This window comes from Lucilia sericata, unplaced genomic scaffold (assembly GCF_015586225.1).
Source record: "Lucilia sericata isolate MDLA Ls3-8-SP2 unplaced genomic scaffold, ASM1558622v1 Contig001687F_arrow, whole genome shotgun sequence".
Lineage (NCBI taxonomy): Eukaryota > Metazoa > Arthropoda > Insecta > Diptera > Calliphoridae > Lucilia > Lucilia sericata.
The window spans coordinates 40,570-54,493 of NW_023995597.1; the positions used below are offsets into that span (position 1 = coordinate 40,570).

General features: G+C 30.1%; 1 protein-coding gene across 1 annotated transcript in view; it reads right to left on the bottom strand.

Annotated features, from left to right (window-relative positions):
- The window catches only part of LOC119612427 (dynein heavy chain 3, axonemal-like), a gene marked incomplete at its 3' end in the record, with an annotated part of 70,877 nt that overhangs the window by 37,959 nt on the left and 18,994 nt on the right, over nucleotides 1-13,924 (bottom strand). The window contains 8 exon segments of the mRNA XM_037968233.1: nucleotides 1,542-1,756; nucleotides 1,821-1,986; nucleotides 2,255-2,467; nucleotides 2,533-2,739; nucleotides 2,868-2,979; nucleotides 3,214-3,393; nucleotides 6,548-6,714; nucleotides 7,242-7,358. Of these exon segments, the coding sequence (XP_037824161.1) occupies nucleotides 1,542-1,756; nucleotides 1,821-1,986; nucleotides 2,255-2,467; nucleotides 2,533-2,739; nucleotides 2,868-2,979; nucleotides 3,214-3,393; nucleotides 6,548-6,714; nucleotides 7,242-7,358 (1,377 nt within the window).

Here is a 13,924-nt window from a genome sequence, read left to right on the forward strand (position 1 = left end):
TTAGTTAGTTAGTTAGTTAGTTAGTTAGTTAGTTAGTTAGTTAGTTAGTTAGTAGTTAGTAGTTAGTTAGTTAGTTAGTTAGTTAGTTAGTTAGTAGTTAGTTAGTTAGTTAGTTAGTTAGTTAGTTAGTTAGTTAGTTAGTAGTTAGTTAGTTAGTTAGTTAGTTAGTTAGTTAGTTAGTTAGTTAGTAGTTAGTAGTTAGTTAGTTAGTTAGTTAGTTAGTTAGTTAGTTAGTTAGTTAGTTAGTTAGTTAGTTAGTTAGTTAGTTAGTTAGTTAGTTAGTTAGTTAGTTAGTTAGTTAGTTAGTTAGTTAGTTAGTTAGTTAGTTAGTTAGTTAGTAGTTAGTTAGTTAGTTAGTTAGTAGTTAGTTAGTTAGTTAGTTAGTTAGTTAGTTAGTTAGTTAGTTAGTTAGTTAGTTAGTTAGTTAGTTAGTTAGTTAGTTAGTTAGTTAGTAGTTAGTTAGTTAGTTAGTTAGTTAGTTAGTTAGTTAGTTAGTTAGTTAGTTAGTTAGTTAGTAGTTAGTTAGTTAGTTAGTTAGTAGTTAGTTAGTTAGTTAGTTAGTTAGTTAGTTAGTTAGTTAGTTAGTTAGTTAGTTAGTTAGTTAGTTAGTTAGTTAGTTAGTTAGTTAGTAGTTAGTAGTTAGTTAGTTAGTTAGTTAGTTAGTTAGTTAGTAGTTAGTTAGTTAGTTAGTTAGTTAGTTAGTTAGTTAGTTAGTTAGTTAGTTAGTTAGTTAGTTAGTTAGTTAGTTAGTTAGTTAGTTAGTTAGTTAGTAGTTAGTTAGTTAGTTAGTTAGTTAGTTAGTAGTTAGTTAGTAGTTAGTTAGTATACAACAATCGATTTCACAGCTAATAAATTTTATAAATGTTCTTTAAATACTGTGCCTAAATTTTTAAGAAAGTTCAACAGTACTAAATTTTCCATGTCTGTTCGCTAATAACATTTATTTAAACAAATTCTATTCATTACCAACCCTCTTTATAACACTTTAATACATTTACCAAATTGTACACTTAAACAAATTTAAATTTGTTCATTGAATAACAAAACTTAACTGACATCCTGCTGAGTGTGGCTTAAACTGCCAGTCAGTCTGATGTGCAATTTCACATAAACTTTATTAAATAAATGAGGATTTTTTTCCAAGTGCTGGTTGTTATTTAAAATTTTAACTAATTTAGTATTTGCGACAGCGTTTTCTAACGAAATATTTGTTTTAAAATATTTTTTTCACATTCGCTTTATATGTATATTGGCAACATAATTAACAGTTGATTAAAAAGTCATTTAAATTTTAGTAAAAGGGAAAAAGTGAGGCAAAGAAAAAAATCCAATAAATATGAACAAATTATATTTATTAATAAACATAAATAAATAATATAAATTTTAAATAAAAATTAAATTTATTTTCAATTAATATCTATGATTTTTGCGCTCTAATACTCTCAATTATTTATATTGCATTTACAATTAAAAATTTACAAAAAAAAAAAAAAAACTTTTTTTTTTGTAAAACAGTATAACACATAATAATGAAAACTTACCACCAAATCTGGTAAAATATGTTGCACAAATATTTTCTCTACTATTGGCTGTATTTTATTGGATAGCAAGGGATAGTAGTATTTATAAATAGGCAGTAAATATACTATAGGACCACGCCAATTATTTTCCACGATTTTTTGTATCTTGTCATAAAGCAGTATAATATCAGGATGATTTTCATTTATGCAATGTAAATAACCAAAGGTTTCCGGTTCTGTAAAAGGCAAATATTTTATTATTATAATATCAAACAATTATTTTATTAGTTTGCCACTTACCATTTGACATAACATACTCTAGACGTGGTATCTCATAGCCCACTCTTAATATACTTTTAAAAATGCCTATAAATAATTCTGGCAGTGATCCTATGTAGGGAAAGGCATGAAATTTACCACTATTTTTTAAAAGAAATTTACTTAGATTATCAACTTCTAGGGCTGGCTGTAAAGATTAATATAAATAAAATATAAAATTCATTTGAAAATATTATTTATAAATAAAATAGTTCAAAAATTTTATATTGAACTTTTTTAATAATTTTTTTTTCACTTTCATTTCAGGTATGTGCAACATTATTTTGGCTGTTTATATGTATATAAGTTTTTTTAACTATAGGGTCTGAACGTAAGGTAATAACATTTGTTTCGTATTCCAAATAGACAATATCGGTTAAAGATATTTTGGGGTAATCATGATAACTATTACTTACCGTTTCCACTAACACTACGCTCGGTCTTTTATAAAACGGATCAGCATCATCTTCATGATCTTCATATATGGCCGGTATTGTATGTTCTGCAGGTATATCTTCTCTAGTGGGATTATCAAAGTGAGTGCCAATAACAGATACAATCAGAGTCATTAAAGGACGTCTCTTTAATTTAGGATCATGCATATTATATTTAACAACATCGTTGCCCTCCTAGAGGTAATCAAGAAAAAAAAAACTCTACATAAAAAACCATTAAACAAACTTATCAAATTTACCAAATAATCCTCCAAAGTCTTATACAAGTACGATAAACTTCTAGTGATTAAGCTTTCCAAATGATGTGACATCAAAGCATGTACACAACGAAAAAGTATGGCTGCACGTCCACCATAACCGCCACGCATTGGTATTAAATCCTTCCAAGTTTTACGCATTACATCCATCATATCAGCACAACGAGGTATCCAATCGTTCAATAACAACTACAAATTATCATTTAACAAATATATATATATATATATGAGTAGTGGATGCTGATGACCAACTTAATCTTGTCCACAAAATAAGTAATTGCGGAAATATCTAGTAGACATTCATACAAACCACTTACATCTCTAATAGTGTCACAACTTTCTTTTATGAAATTTATTAACTCATCGGCATTCATGGGTATATCACGTAGAATAATCTTGGAAACATCAACAATAACCAAGTCATTATAGCTGGGGAAAAACGTGTGCAGGGTTAGGAGGGGAGAAAGAAATCGTAAAGAAAATATACATTATATAAATTGCGTATAAAAAATACAAAATTATTACGGCTAAAACATGATGTCCATGCTCAAGGAACACATGTAACTGTCATCACTTAAAAATAAAAGAAAAACTATTGCTACAAAAAGTAATATATGTTTGAAACTACGAATTGAGATAAAACGAAAAAAAAAAACTACTTACAGTTGATGCCAGAGTAAATTTAAAGCTTGTATAACGGGATGTGTAGTCATTAGTACTTGATCCAAATGATTTCGTGCTAATTGTACATAAACTTTCCAAGGTACTGGTGCTCGTATGGTCATAATGGGAAATTCAGGCGGTTCAAACTCCAATTGCAAACGTTTACGTTCCAATGGAGATCTTAAGTATTATAAGTGTCCGTTTTTTTTTGTTTTTTGCAATATATAAAGTATAAGAAAATATAAAAAAATTAAGTAAAATATTGAAACTATAATCACATGATAAGAAAGTGTTTTAATCCCTACATTTTATGCTTGTGTGCGCTACAAAAACTACATATTTGTTGCTTCTACTACCTTCCACTTCCTTTCACCTTTCTTTCCCCATTTTAGTACGTTCGTGCAACTTATTAAACTTATGTGTTTACTGCCTTCAACTTTTACCTTATGTTGCTATCTTTCCTCTTCCTCCCTACTTTACTTACCTTTCGTACATTTATTTTATGTTGAGATATAAATAGATTTTTCTTTTAATGTCTTAAGTTTTAAGTAGTCTGCAGCAGCAGTTAAGGGCAAACTTGGTTACAAGTCCTTTGGGCGATTTATTGTTGCTTCATGTACTTCCTTCTACGATACGGTATGTAAGTATATCTATGTTGTTTTAAAAGTATATGTGTGTTTGTGCTAGCGAATAATTTTAAATCCTAGGTAACAAAATCTTGTACAACTATATCAGAAGCTTTTTTTTTTTTTTGTAACTAGTAAATGATTTCCTTGTTTTTGAAATAATAGTCGTTAATAGATACGGTCATAGCCGTGAGCAAACAAAGTTTTAGTTTTCCAAAAAACAAAAAGCTTTATGTTGTCAATAATAAGAAATTACTGTTTGTGGGTATTCACCGCACAGGTTCAGGTGTTTTAAATCTTAAAAGTGTGTATTTTGAATTTATAATTATTTAGCATATTTTTTTAAAACAATACATTTGTGTAGGTTGGTGGTTTGAACTAGGGAATTTACAATCAAGATAATAGAACTTATTAATATTCTCTAGTCTCGTCTGCAGACAATTATTTAGTCTTGACTATAGACAGATCTATGGTCTTGACAATAGACAAGTGTTGACTACAGACATTTATATAGCCTTGACTATAGACTGTTCTATAGTCTTGACTATAGACTGTTCTATAGTCTTGACTATAGTCTGTTCTATAGTCTCAACTTTAGACTGTTGTATAGTATTGAATACAGGCAGTTCTATAGTCGTGACTATAGACAGATCTATAGTCTTAACTATAGACTGTTTAATAGCCTAAACTACAGACAGTTCTTAACAATATATAGTTCTATAGATTTGACTGTTCTTGACATGATATTTCTATAGTCTTCACTATAGACAGTTTGATAGTATTGACTACAGGCAGTTCTATAGTTTTGACTAAAGAAAGTTCTATAGTCTTGACTATAGATAGTTCTGTAGTCTTGACTATAGATAGTTCTATATTCTTGACAATAGATAGTTATATAGTCTTGACTATAGATAGTTCTATAGTCTTGACTATAGATAATTCTATAGTCTTGACTATAGATAGTTCTATAGTCTTGATTATAGATTGTTGTATGGTCTTGACTATAGGCAGTTTTATAGTCAACACTTTTATAGCCTTGACTATAGACAGTTTTATAGTCTTTATTAAGACATTTAACAGTCTAGGCTAAAGATATTTCTATAGTCTTGACCATAGATAGTTCTATAGTCTTCACTATAGATAGTTCTATAGGCTTCAATGCTAGTGACTATAGATATTTGACTATATACAGCCTTATAGTTGTGATTATAACGAGTTCTTTAGCCTTGACTATAGACAGTTCTATAATCTTGACTATAGACAGTTTGTAGTCTTGACTACAGATAGTTCTACAGTTGTGATTATAAACAGTTCTTTAGTCTTGACTATAGACAGTTCTATAGTCTGGACTACAGATAGTTCTATAGTTGTGATTATAAACAGTTCATCAGTCTTGATTAGTTCTAAAGTCTTGACTACAGATAGTTCTATAGTCTGGACTATTGGCAGTTAATAGTCTTGACTATAGACAGTTCTATAGTCATAACTGTTGATAGTTCGTCTCTCTTGACTGCAGATATTTCTATTGTATATATTGTTCTATAGTCTTGACTATATACAGCACTGTAGTATTGACTAGAGACAGTTCTGTGGTATTGTAGTATTGACTATAAACAGTTATATTGTTTTGTCTTTAGACAGTTCTACAGTCTTGACTATATACAGTTAGACTACAGACAGTTCGGTAATCTCGAATATAGATCGTTCAGTAGTCTTGACTATAGACCATACTATGGGCTTGACTACACGTAGTTCTATAGTCTTGATTATAGTTGTGATTATAAGCAGTTCTTTAATCTTGACAATAGACAGTTCAATAATCTTGACTATAGACAGTTCTATAGTATTAACTATAAATAGATCCATAGTATAAACAGTCCTATTGTTATGTCTACAGGCAGTTCTACAGTCTTGACGTTATACAGTTAAACAACAGGCATTTTTATCGTATTGACTATAAACCTATAGTCTTGACCACAGATAGTTCTATAATCTTGGCTATAGATAGTTCTATCGTCATAACTCTATGCAGTTCCATATTCTTGACTGCAGGTAGTTCTATTGCCTTGATTATAGAAAATTCTATATTCTTGACTACAGACAGTTTCATAGTCTTGTCTATATAGCTCTATAGTCTAGAATATAGACAGTTCTTTATTCTCGACTATAGACATTTCTATAGTCTCGGCTAAAGACAGTTTAATAATCTCGATTATAGTCATTTCTATAGTCTCTTCTATAGACAGCTCTATAGTTTACACTACAGTCTCCAGACAGTACTACAATTTCCACTAAAGTCCGCCTATAGTCATTATCATTGCTAAGTTTATAGCTAAGGAGGGTCGGCTATATAGACCAGACAAATTTGTAATTCAGACTAAAGTCTATTATGGGTCTATTTTATAGTTCGCACTTAGGACAAAATTTTTACTTAAGTTTAAAAATTTCATACAAGTTTTTAATCATAAGTGTAGTTATATTTCCCTTAGTAAGATCTGTAAAACCCAGCCTTACAACTATAATCTTAAGTGTGTCAATAGTGTGACTTCTCGGGTAGATAAATATTGTACTAAAATATTTTTTTTCAACTCGTCCAAGAATTTTTAACTTTTGTTTTTTTCATTTTTTTCTCTATAATACAATAATTTTTGCAATGGTATTTTCATTTCGGTCTTCTTTTATACTACAAAAAAAAAGAAGAAACTTACCTGAGTAAATATCGAATAAATGCACGTTTCACATAATAACGAAAATCTTCTTGGAGATCTATAAGACATGAGATAATTAACACGGCTACATCGGTGGGTATTTGTCGTTCACTTGTGAAAAGATAATCCATTAGCATAACTTCAGGATGCAGCTTTGGCCACAATTTCTAAAGTATAAAAGTTAAAGTTAATACAAAAATACGATAATGTGAAAATTTTTAATTAATTAATATTTATTAAATGTGCACATCATAATGTAGAAACAATTTCTTTAAACACGCTTACTAAGTTTAATTTTTCTTTTACGTTAAAAAATCTTTAAATAAAACAGCATTTGTTCAGCTACTTATTAACTCTACAACAACAATTTCTCAAAAACATAAATCTTGCAATTAACTCAAATCTTCCACAATTCATAACAAATCAAAAGTTGAGTTTGTTTTTTTTTTTGTAATTTTTCTTTTTCTTATAATTTCTTGCATTAAACTCAATAATAATCTTCTTAAAATAAAAATTAAACTTTTCTTATGTTTTTGTTTTTTCCCATCAATAACTTTTATTTTGCTGGCAGTATTTTCCTCCATATTGTATTAATCCTGCTGATGTTTTCATTTTATTTTGTTCATTAATTTCATTGTTTATCCTGTGTGAGAGTGAGTGAGTGTGAGTAGTACTTACCCACTTGCTTACTTACCTCTTCTTGGCAAACAAACTTATAAGCATCTAGCAGAAATTGAAGTTTTCTACTGATATTCGGTAAAACTTTCTTAATCAACTTAGATGGAAAAGTCTCCAAACTTAATACGGAAAGCTGTAAAAAAAGAAACGAAAATTATTGTTACAAAGAAAATATTTGTTGCAGAAAACCAGAAATAAGTTAGATAGAAAGCAATGAAAGTGAATGACTATAAAGCAGATAAATACTCTGACATAAAATATTTGTAAATATAAAAGTAAAAGTGAATGTGTTTTTGATTGAGATTATTTTTGTAGTTCTTTGGGATATAAAAATAAATAGAACACAATAAATGTTATAGAAAAAATATCAAAATACCTCAAGTATTACTTTATTCCAGTTTACTGTCTACAGTTTAGAATTTAATAGGTCAATATCTTGGAACAGAATTTAAATATATCTATAGTCCAGACTATAGAACTATCAATAGTCCATATAGAACTGTCTATAGTCCAGACTATAGAACTGTCTATATTCCAGACTATAGAAATGTCTCTACTCTAGCCTATAGAAATGTCTATATTCCAGACTATAGAAATCTCTCTACTCTAGCCTATAGAAATGTCTATATTCCAGACTATAGACCTATTAATAGTCCAGATTATAGAACTGTCTATAGTCCAGACTATAAAACTGTCTATAGTCCAGACTATAAAACTGTCTATAGTCCAGACTATAAAACTGTCTACAGTCCAGACTATAGAACTGTCTACAGTCCAGACTATAGAACTGTCTATAGTCCAGACTATAGAACTATCTATAGTCCAGACTATAGAACTATCTATAGTCCGGACTATAGAACTGTCTAAAGTCCGAACTATAGAACTGTCTATAGTTCGGACTATAGAAATGTCTATAGTCCAGACTATAGAACTGTCTATAGTCCAGACTATAGAACTATCTATAGTCCAGACTATAGAACTTTCTATAGTACAGACTATAGAACTGTCTATAGCCCACAATATAAAACTGTCTATTGTACAGACTATAGAACCGTCTATAGTACAGACTATAGAACCGTCTATAATCCAGACTATAAAACTGTCTGTAGACCAGAATATAGAACTGTGTACAGTCCAGACTATAGAACTGTCTATACTCCAGTCTATAGAACTGTCTGTAGTCCAGACTATAGAACTTTCTACATTCCAGACTATAGAAATGTCTATAGTCCAAACTATAGAACTATCTATAGTCTAGACTATAGAACTGTCTGTAGTCCAGACTATAAAACTTTCTACATTCCAGACTATAGAACTGTCTATAGTCCAGATTATAGAACTGTCTATAGTCGAGATTATAGAACTGTCTATAGTCCAGACTATAAAAATGTCTATAGTTCAGACTATAGTCCAGGCTATAGAACTGTCTATAGTCCAGGCTATAGAACTGTCTACAGTCCAGGCTATAGAACTGTCTATAATCCAGACTATAGAACTTTCTATAGTCCAGACTATAGAACTTTCTATAGTCCAGATTATAGAACTTTCTATAGTCCAGACTATAGAACTTTCTATAGTCCAGACTATAGAACTGTCTATTGTACAGACTATAGAACTGTCTATAGTATAGACTATAGAACCGTCTATAATCCAGACTTTAGAACTGTCTGTAGACCAGAATATAGAACTGTCTGTAGACCGGAATATAGAACTGTGTACAGTCCAGACTACAGAACTGTCTATACTCCAGTCTATAGAACTGTCTGTAGTCCAGACTATAGAACTTTCTACATTCCAGACTATAGAACTGTCTATAGTCCAGACTATAGAACTGTCTATAGTCCAGACTATAGAACTGGCTATAGTCCACACTATAGAGCTGTATATAGTCCAGACTATAGAACTGTCTATAGTCCAGACTATAGAGCTGACTATAGTCCAGACTATAGAGCTGTCTACAGTCCAGACTATAGAGCTGTCTATAGTCCAGACTATAGAGCTGTCTATAGTCCAGACTATAGAGCTGTCTATAGTCCAGACTATAGAGCTGTCTATAGTCCAGACTATAGAGCTGTCTATAGTCCAGACTATAGAGCTGTCTATAGTCCAGACTATAGAGCTGTCTATAGTCCAGACTATAGAGCTGTCTATAGTCCAGACTATAGAGCAGTCTATAGTCCAGACTATAGGATTGTCTATAGTCCAGACTATACAACTGTCTATAATCAAGACTATAGAACTGTCTATAGTCAAGATTATAGAACTCTCTATAATCTGTACTATTGGCTGTCTATAGAACTGTCTATATCCAGACTTTAAGACTCTCTACTGTCAAGACTATAAAACTCTCTATAGTACAGACAATAGAACTGCCTATAATCCAGACAATAGAGCTGCCAATAGTCCTGACTATTTAACTGTCTATAGTCCAGACGATTTATCTGTTGTATACCCAATATGAAGAAATTTCAAATAAACTTTCCCTAAAAAAATATTTCTAATTAAAAATTTAAATTAACTTCTTAATAGCGACAGCAAAGAAAAATTACAAAAATATACAAACCACTCAAATTATATTCCTAGTTGTTTAATTTCATAATTAAAAACCAATTTAATTTATTTTATTGATTAAAATTTCAAATATAAAAATGTAAATGCCTTTGAGCGAAATACACACTCTAAAAATTTATAATTATAATTTTTTCTTTCACACAAACAACAACTTTGTACAAGAAATTTAAAAACTTTTAAAATTGCCAAGACTTCAAAAATACCTTTAGAGATTTTGTGCGGGGGTAGAAATATATTAATAACAATAAAAAAATTTATAGAGCAAAAACATATTACTTTCAAGTGCATTTAAAAAATGTATTATAAATGTAAGACAAGATATTTTATTTGGAGGCGCAAAGGCAACCCCTTATATTTAATAACTAGCACAAGCTGTTCAAATTTTTGATTTGGTTAAAAAAGCAGGTGCTTTAGGAGGGTAACAACCAATACTGTTTACTGCGATTACTTTTTTATGAAAGCAAATTTTTATAAGCCTTGGTGGTAGAAAAAAATTGACATAAAATTTTATGATTTGTAAAGTATCAAATACGAAAAATATGTATAAAAAAATAATAATATAAACATTCACTGATGGACAGACGGACCCACTTTATGGTGGCCATGACTAATTTATTTGATAACACTTGTAACAGAAATAGTAGCAAAAATAAATATTTTAACAAGCATAATAACGCTGTTTTTTCAACTTAGCGTAGACTTTAACGAATCAACGGGACCCCTATAAAGATATAGTTTGAAATTTCCAATATTTAATGGTTCTGGATTAGACCTCTATTTAAGACAAGTTCAATAAGTGATTCTAAGTCATTAGCTATACTTTAAATTAGATGCTAGATAACAGCTCATAATAGCTTCTCCTGTAGGGTGAATAAAAATAAACATCCTCAGTAAAATTATATACACCATGGTTTTTGTACACGTCCATATTTATTTAATAACTTGACCAAAAATCATAAAAAAATCTATATATATATAAATGTCATACCGTCCGTCCGTCTGTCCATCCCTCCGCAGGTCATTGAGTTCATCAATGTGGTTGTTTTCTGAAAATGTTTATTTCATCTTTTTTATTTATTATTACTTTTTTTTAAATAAACAGCTACAAAAAGCTACTTTATAAATTTTTTTTTTATTATGACATTATTGCGAATACAATGAATGTTATACATTAAAATTCCAACAAGAAGCAAAAAATATGTATTTTCAAGTAAAACAGTCAGGCCATTAAAAGAATTTAACGTGATTTATGTGAAATTTATAATAAAAATCTGTCAATGGTCACCTTATAAATAAAATATTACAAAGATGAAAAAAGTCACACTTTTATTGGTTGTACTATGTGTCTATCTTTTTGTGTCGCTATTTTTTTTTATGATTAATGATGTTTAAATTTTACATTTGAACCCTATAAAACAATTGCACTGGGAATGATGATGCTGATGAGGAGTGCGAAATAAGCTGAAAGCAACAAAGTGCAGCGTGTTAAGATATAACGCAAAAAAAAGTTATTATGGAAATATTAGGGTTATATATGTTTTTTTAATTCTTTCCATAATCAAGACTATAGAGCTGTCTGTATTCAAAAATATAAAATGTCTATCTAAAATAGAGACTATACATTTTTCTATATAATCACGACAATAGAACTGTCATTATATTAATTTGTCTGTAGTCAAAACTACTGTATATGTTTTAGCTGTTGTATTTGATAAGACTATAGAGTTATCTATGGTTTAGTATTTAGTTCAGACTGTCCATATTCAAGACAATAGAAATGCCATATTCAACACAATAGAAGTATATAACTGTATTTACTCAGGATAACAATTTTCTATAGTCAAAACTAAAGAACTGTCTATAATGAGACTATGAAATGTCTATAGTTAAGGCCAAAGTACTATCTGTAGTCAATGCTGTAGAAATGTCTGTAGTCAAGACTATAGAAATGTCTGTAATCAAGACTATAGAGATGTCTATAGTCAAGTCTATGAAACTGTCTACAGTAGTGATTATAGAAGACTATAGAAGTTTAATCGTCAAGACTGTAGAACTGTCTAAAGACAACACTATAGAACTGTCTATAGTCAAGACTATAGAACTGTCTATAGTCAAGACTATAGATCTGTCTATAGTCAAGACTATAGAACTGTCTATAGTCAAGACTATAGAACTGTCTATAGTCAAGACTATAGAACTGTCTATAGTCAAGACTATAGAACTGTCTATAGTCAAGACTATAGAACTGTCTATAGTCAAGACTATAGAACTGTCTATAGTCAAGATAATGGAACTGTCTATAGTCAAGATAATAGAACTATCTATAGTCAAGATAATAGAACTATCTATAGTCAAGATAATAGAACTATCTATAGTCAAGACTATAGAAGTGGCTATAGTCAAGACTATAGAACTGTCTATAGTCAAGGCTATTGAACTATCTATAATCAAGACTGTCTATAGTTAAGACTATATAACTGTCTATAGTTAAGACAATAGAACTGTTTATAGTCTAGACTATAGAATTGTTTATAGTCAAGACTAAGGAACTGTCTATATTCAAGATTATAGAACTGCTATAGTCAATACTATAGAACTGTCTATAGTCAAGACTATAGAACTGTCTATAGTCAAGACTATAGAACTGTCTATAGTCAAGACAATAGAACTATCTATAGTCAAGACTATAGAAGTGGCTATAGTCAAGACTATAGAACTGTCTATAGTCAACACTATAGAACTGTCTATGGTCAAGACTATAGAACTGTCTATAGTCAAGACTATAGAACTGTCTATAGTCAAGACTATAGAACTGTCTATAGTCAAGACTATAGAACTGTCTATAGTCAAGACAATAGAACTATCTATAGTCAAGACTATAGAACTGTCTATAGTCAAATCTATAGAAAGTCTATAGTCAAGACTATAAAACTGTCTATAGTCAAGGCTATAGAACTGTCTATAGTCAAGAATATGGAACTGTCTATAGTCAAGACTATAGAATTGTCTATAATCAAAACTATAGAACTGCTAAAGTCAAGACTATAGAACTGTCTATAGTCAAGACTATAGAACTGTCTATAGTCAAGAATATAGAACTGTCTATAGTCAAGACTATAGAACTGTCAATAGTCAAGACAATAGAACTGTCTATAGTCAAGACAATGGAACTATCTATAGTCAATACTATAGAAGTGGCTATAGTCAAGACTAATAAACTGTCTATAGTCAAGACTATAGAACTGGCTATGGTCAAGACTATAGAACTGTCTATAGTCAAGACTATAGAACTGTCTATAGTCAAGACTATAGAACTGTCTATAGTCAAGACTATAGAACTGTCTATAGTCAAGACTATAGAACTGTCTATAGTCAAGACTATAGAACTGTCTATAGTCAAGACTATAGAACTGTCTATAGTCAAGACTATAGAACTGCCTATAGTCAAGACTATATAACTGCCTATAGTCAAGACTATAGAACTGCCTATAGTCAAAACTATAGAACTGCCTATAGTCAAAACTATAGAAGTGTCTATAGTCAAGACTATAGAACTCTCTATAGTCAAAACTATAGAACTGTCTATAGTCAAGACTATAGAACTGTTTATAGTCAAATCTATAGAAATGTCTATAGTCAAGACTATAGAACTATCTATAGTCAAAACTATAGAACTGTCTATAGCCAAGACTATAGAACTGTCTATAGCCAAGACTATAGAACTGTCTATAGTAAAGACTATAGAACTGACTATAGTCAAGACTATAGAACTGTCTATAGTCAAGACTATAGAACTGTCTATAGCCAAGACTATAGAACCGTCTATAGTAAAGACTATAGAACTGTCTATAGTAAAGACTATAGAACTGTCTATAGCCAAGACTATAGAACTGTCTATAGCCAAGACTATAGAACTGTCTATAGTCAAGACTATAGAACTGTGTATAGGCAAAACTATAGAACTGTCTATAGTCAAGACTATAGAACTGTATATAGTCAGGACTATAGAACTGTCTATAGTCAAGGCTATGGGACCATCAATAGTCAAGACTATAGAACTTTCTATAGTCAAGATTGTAGAACTCTTTATAGGCAAGACTATAGAACTTTCTATAGTCAAGATTGTAG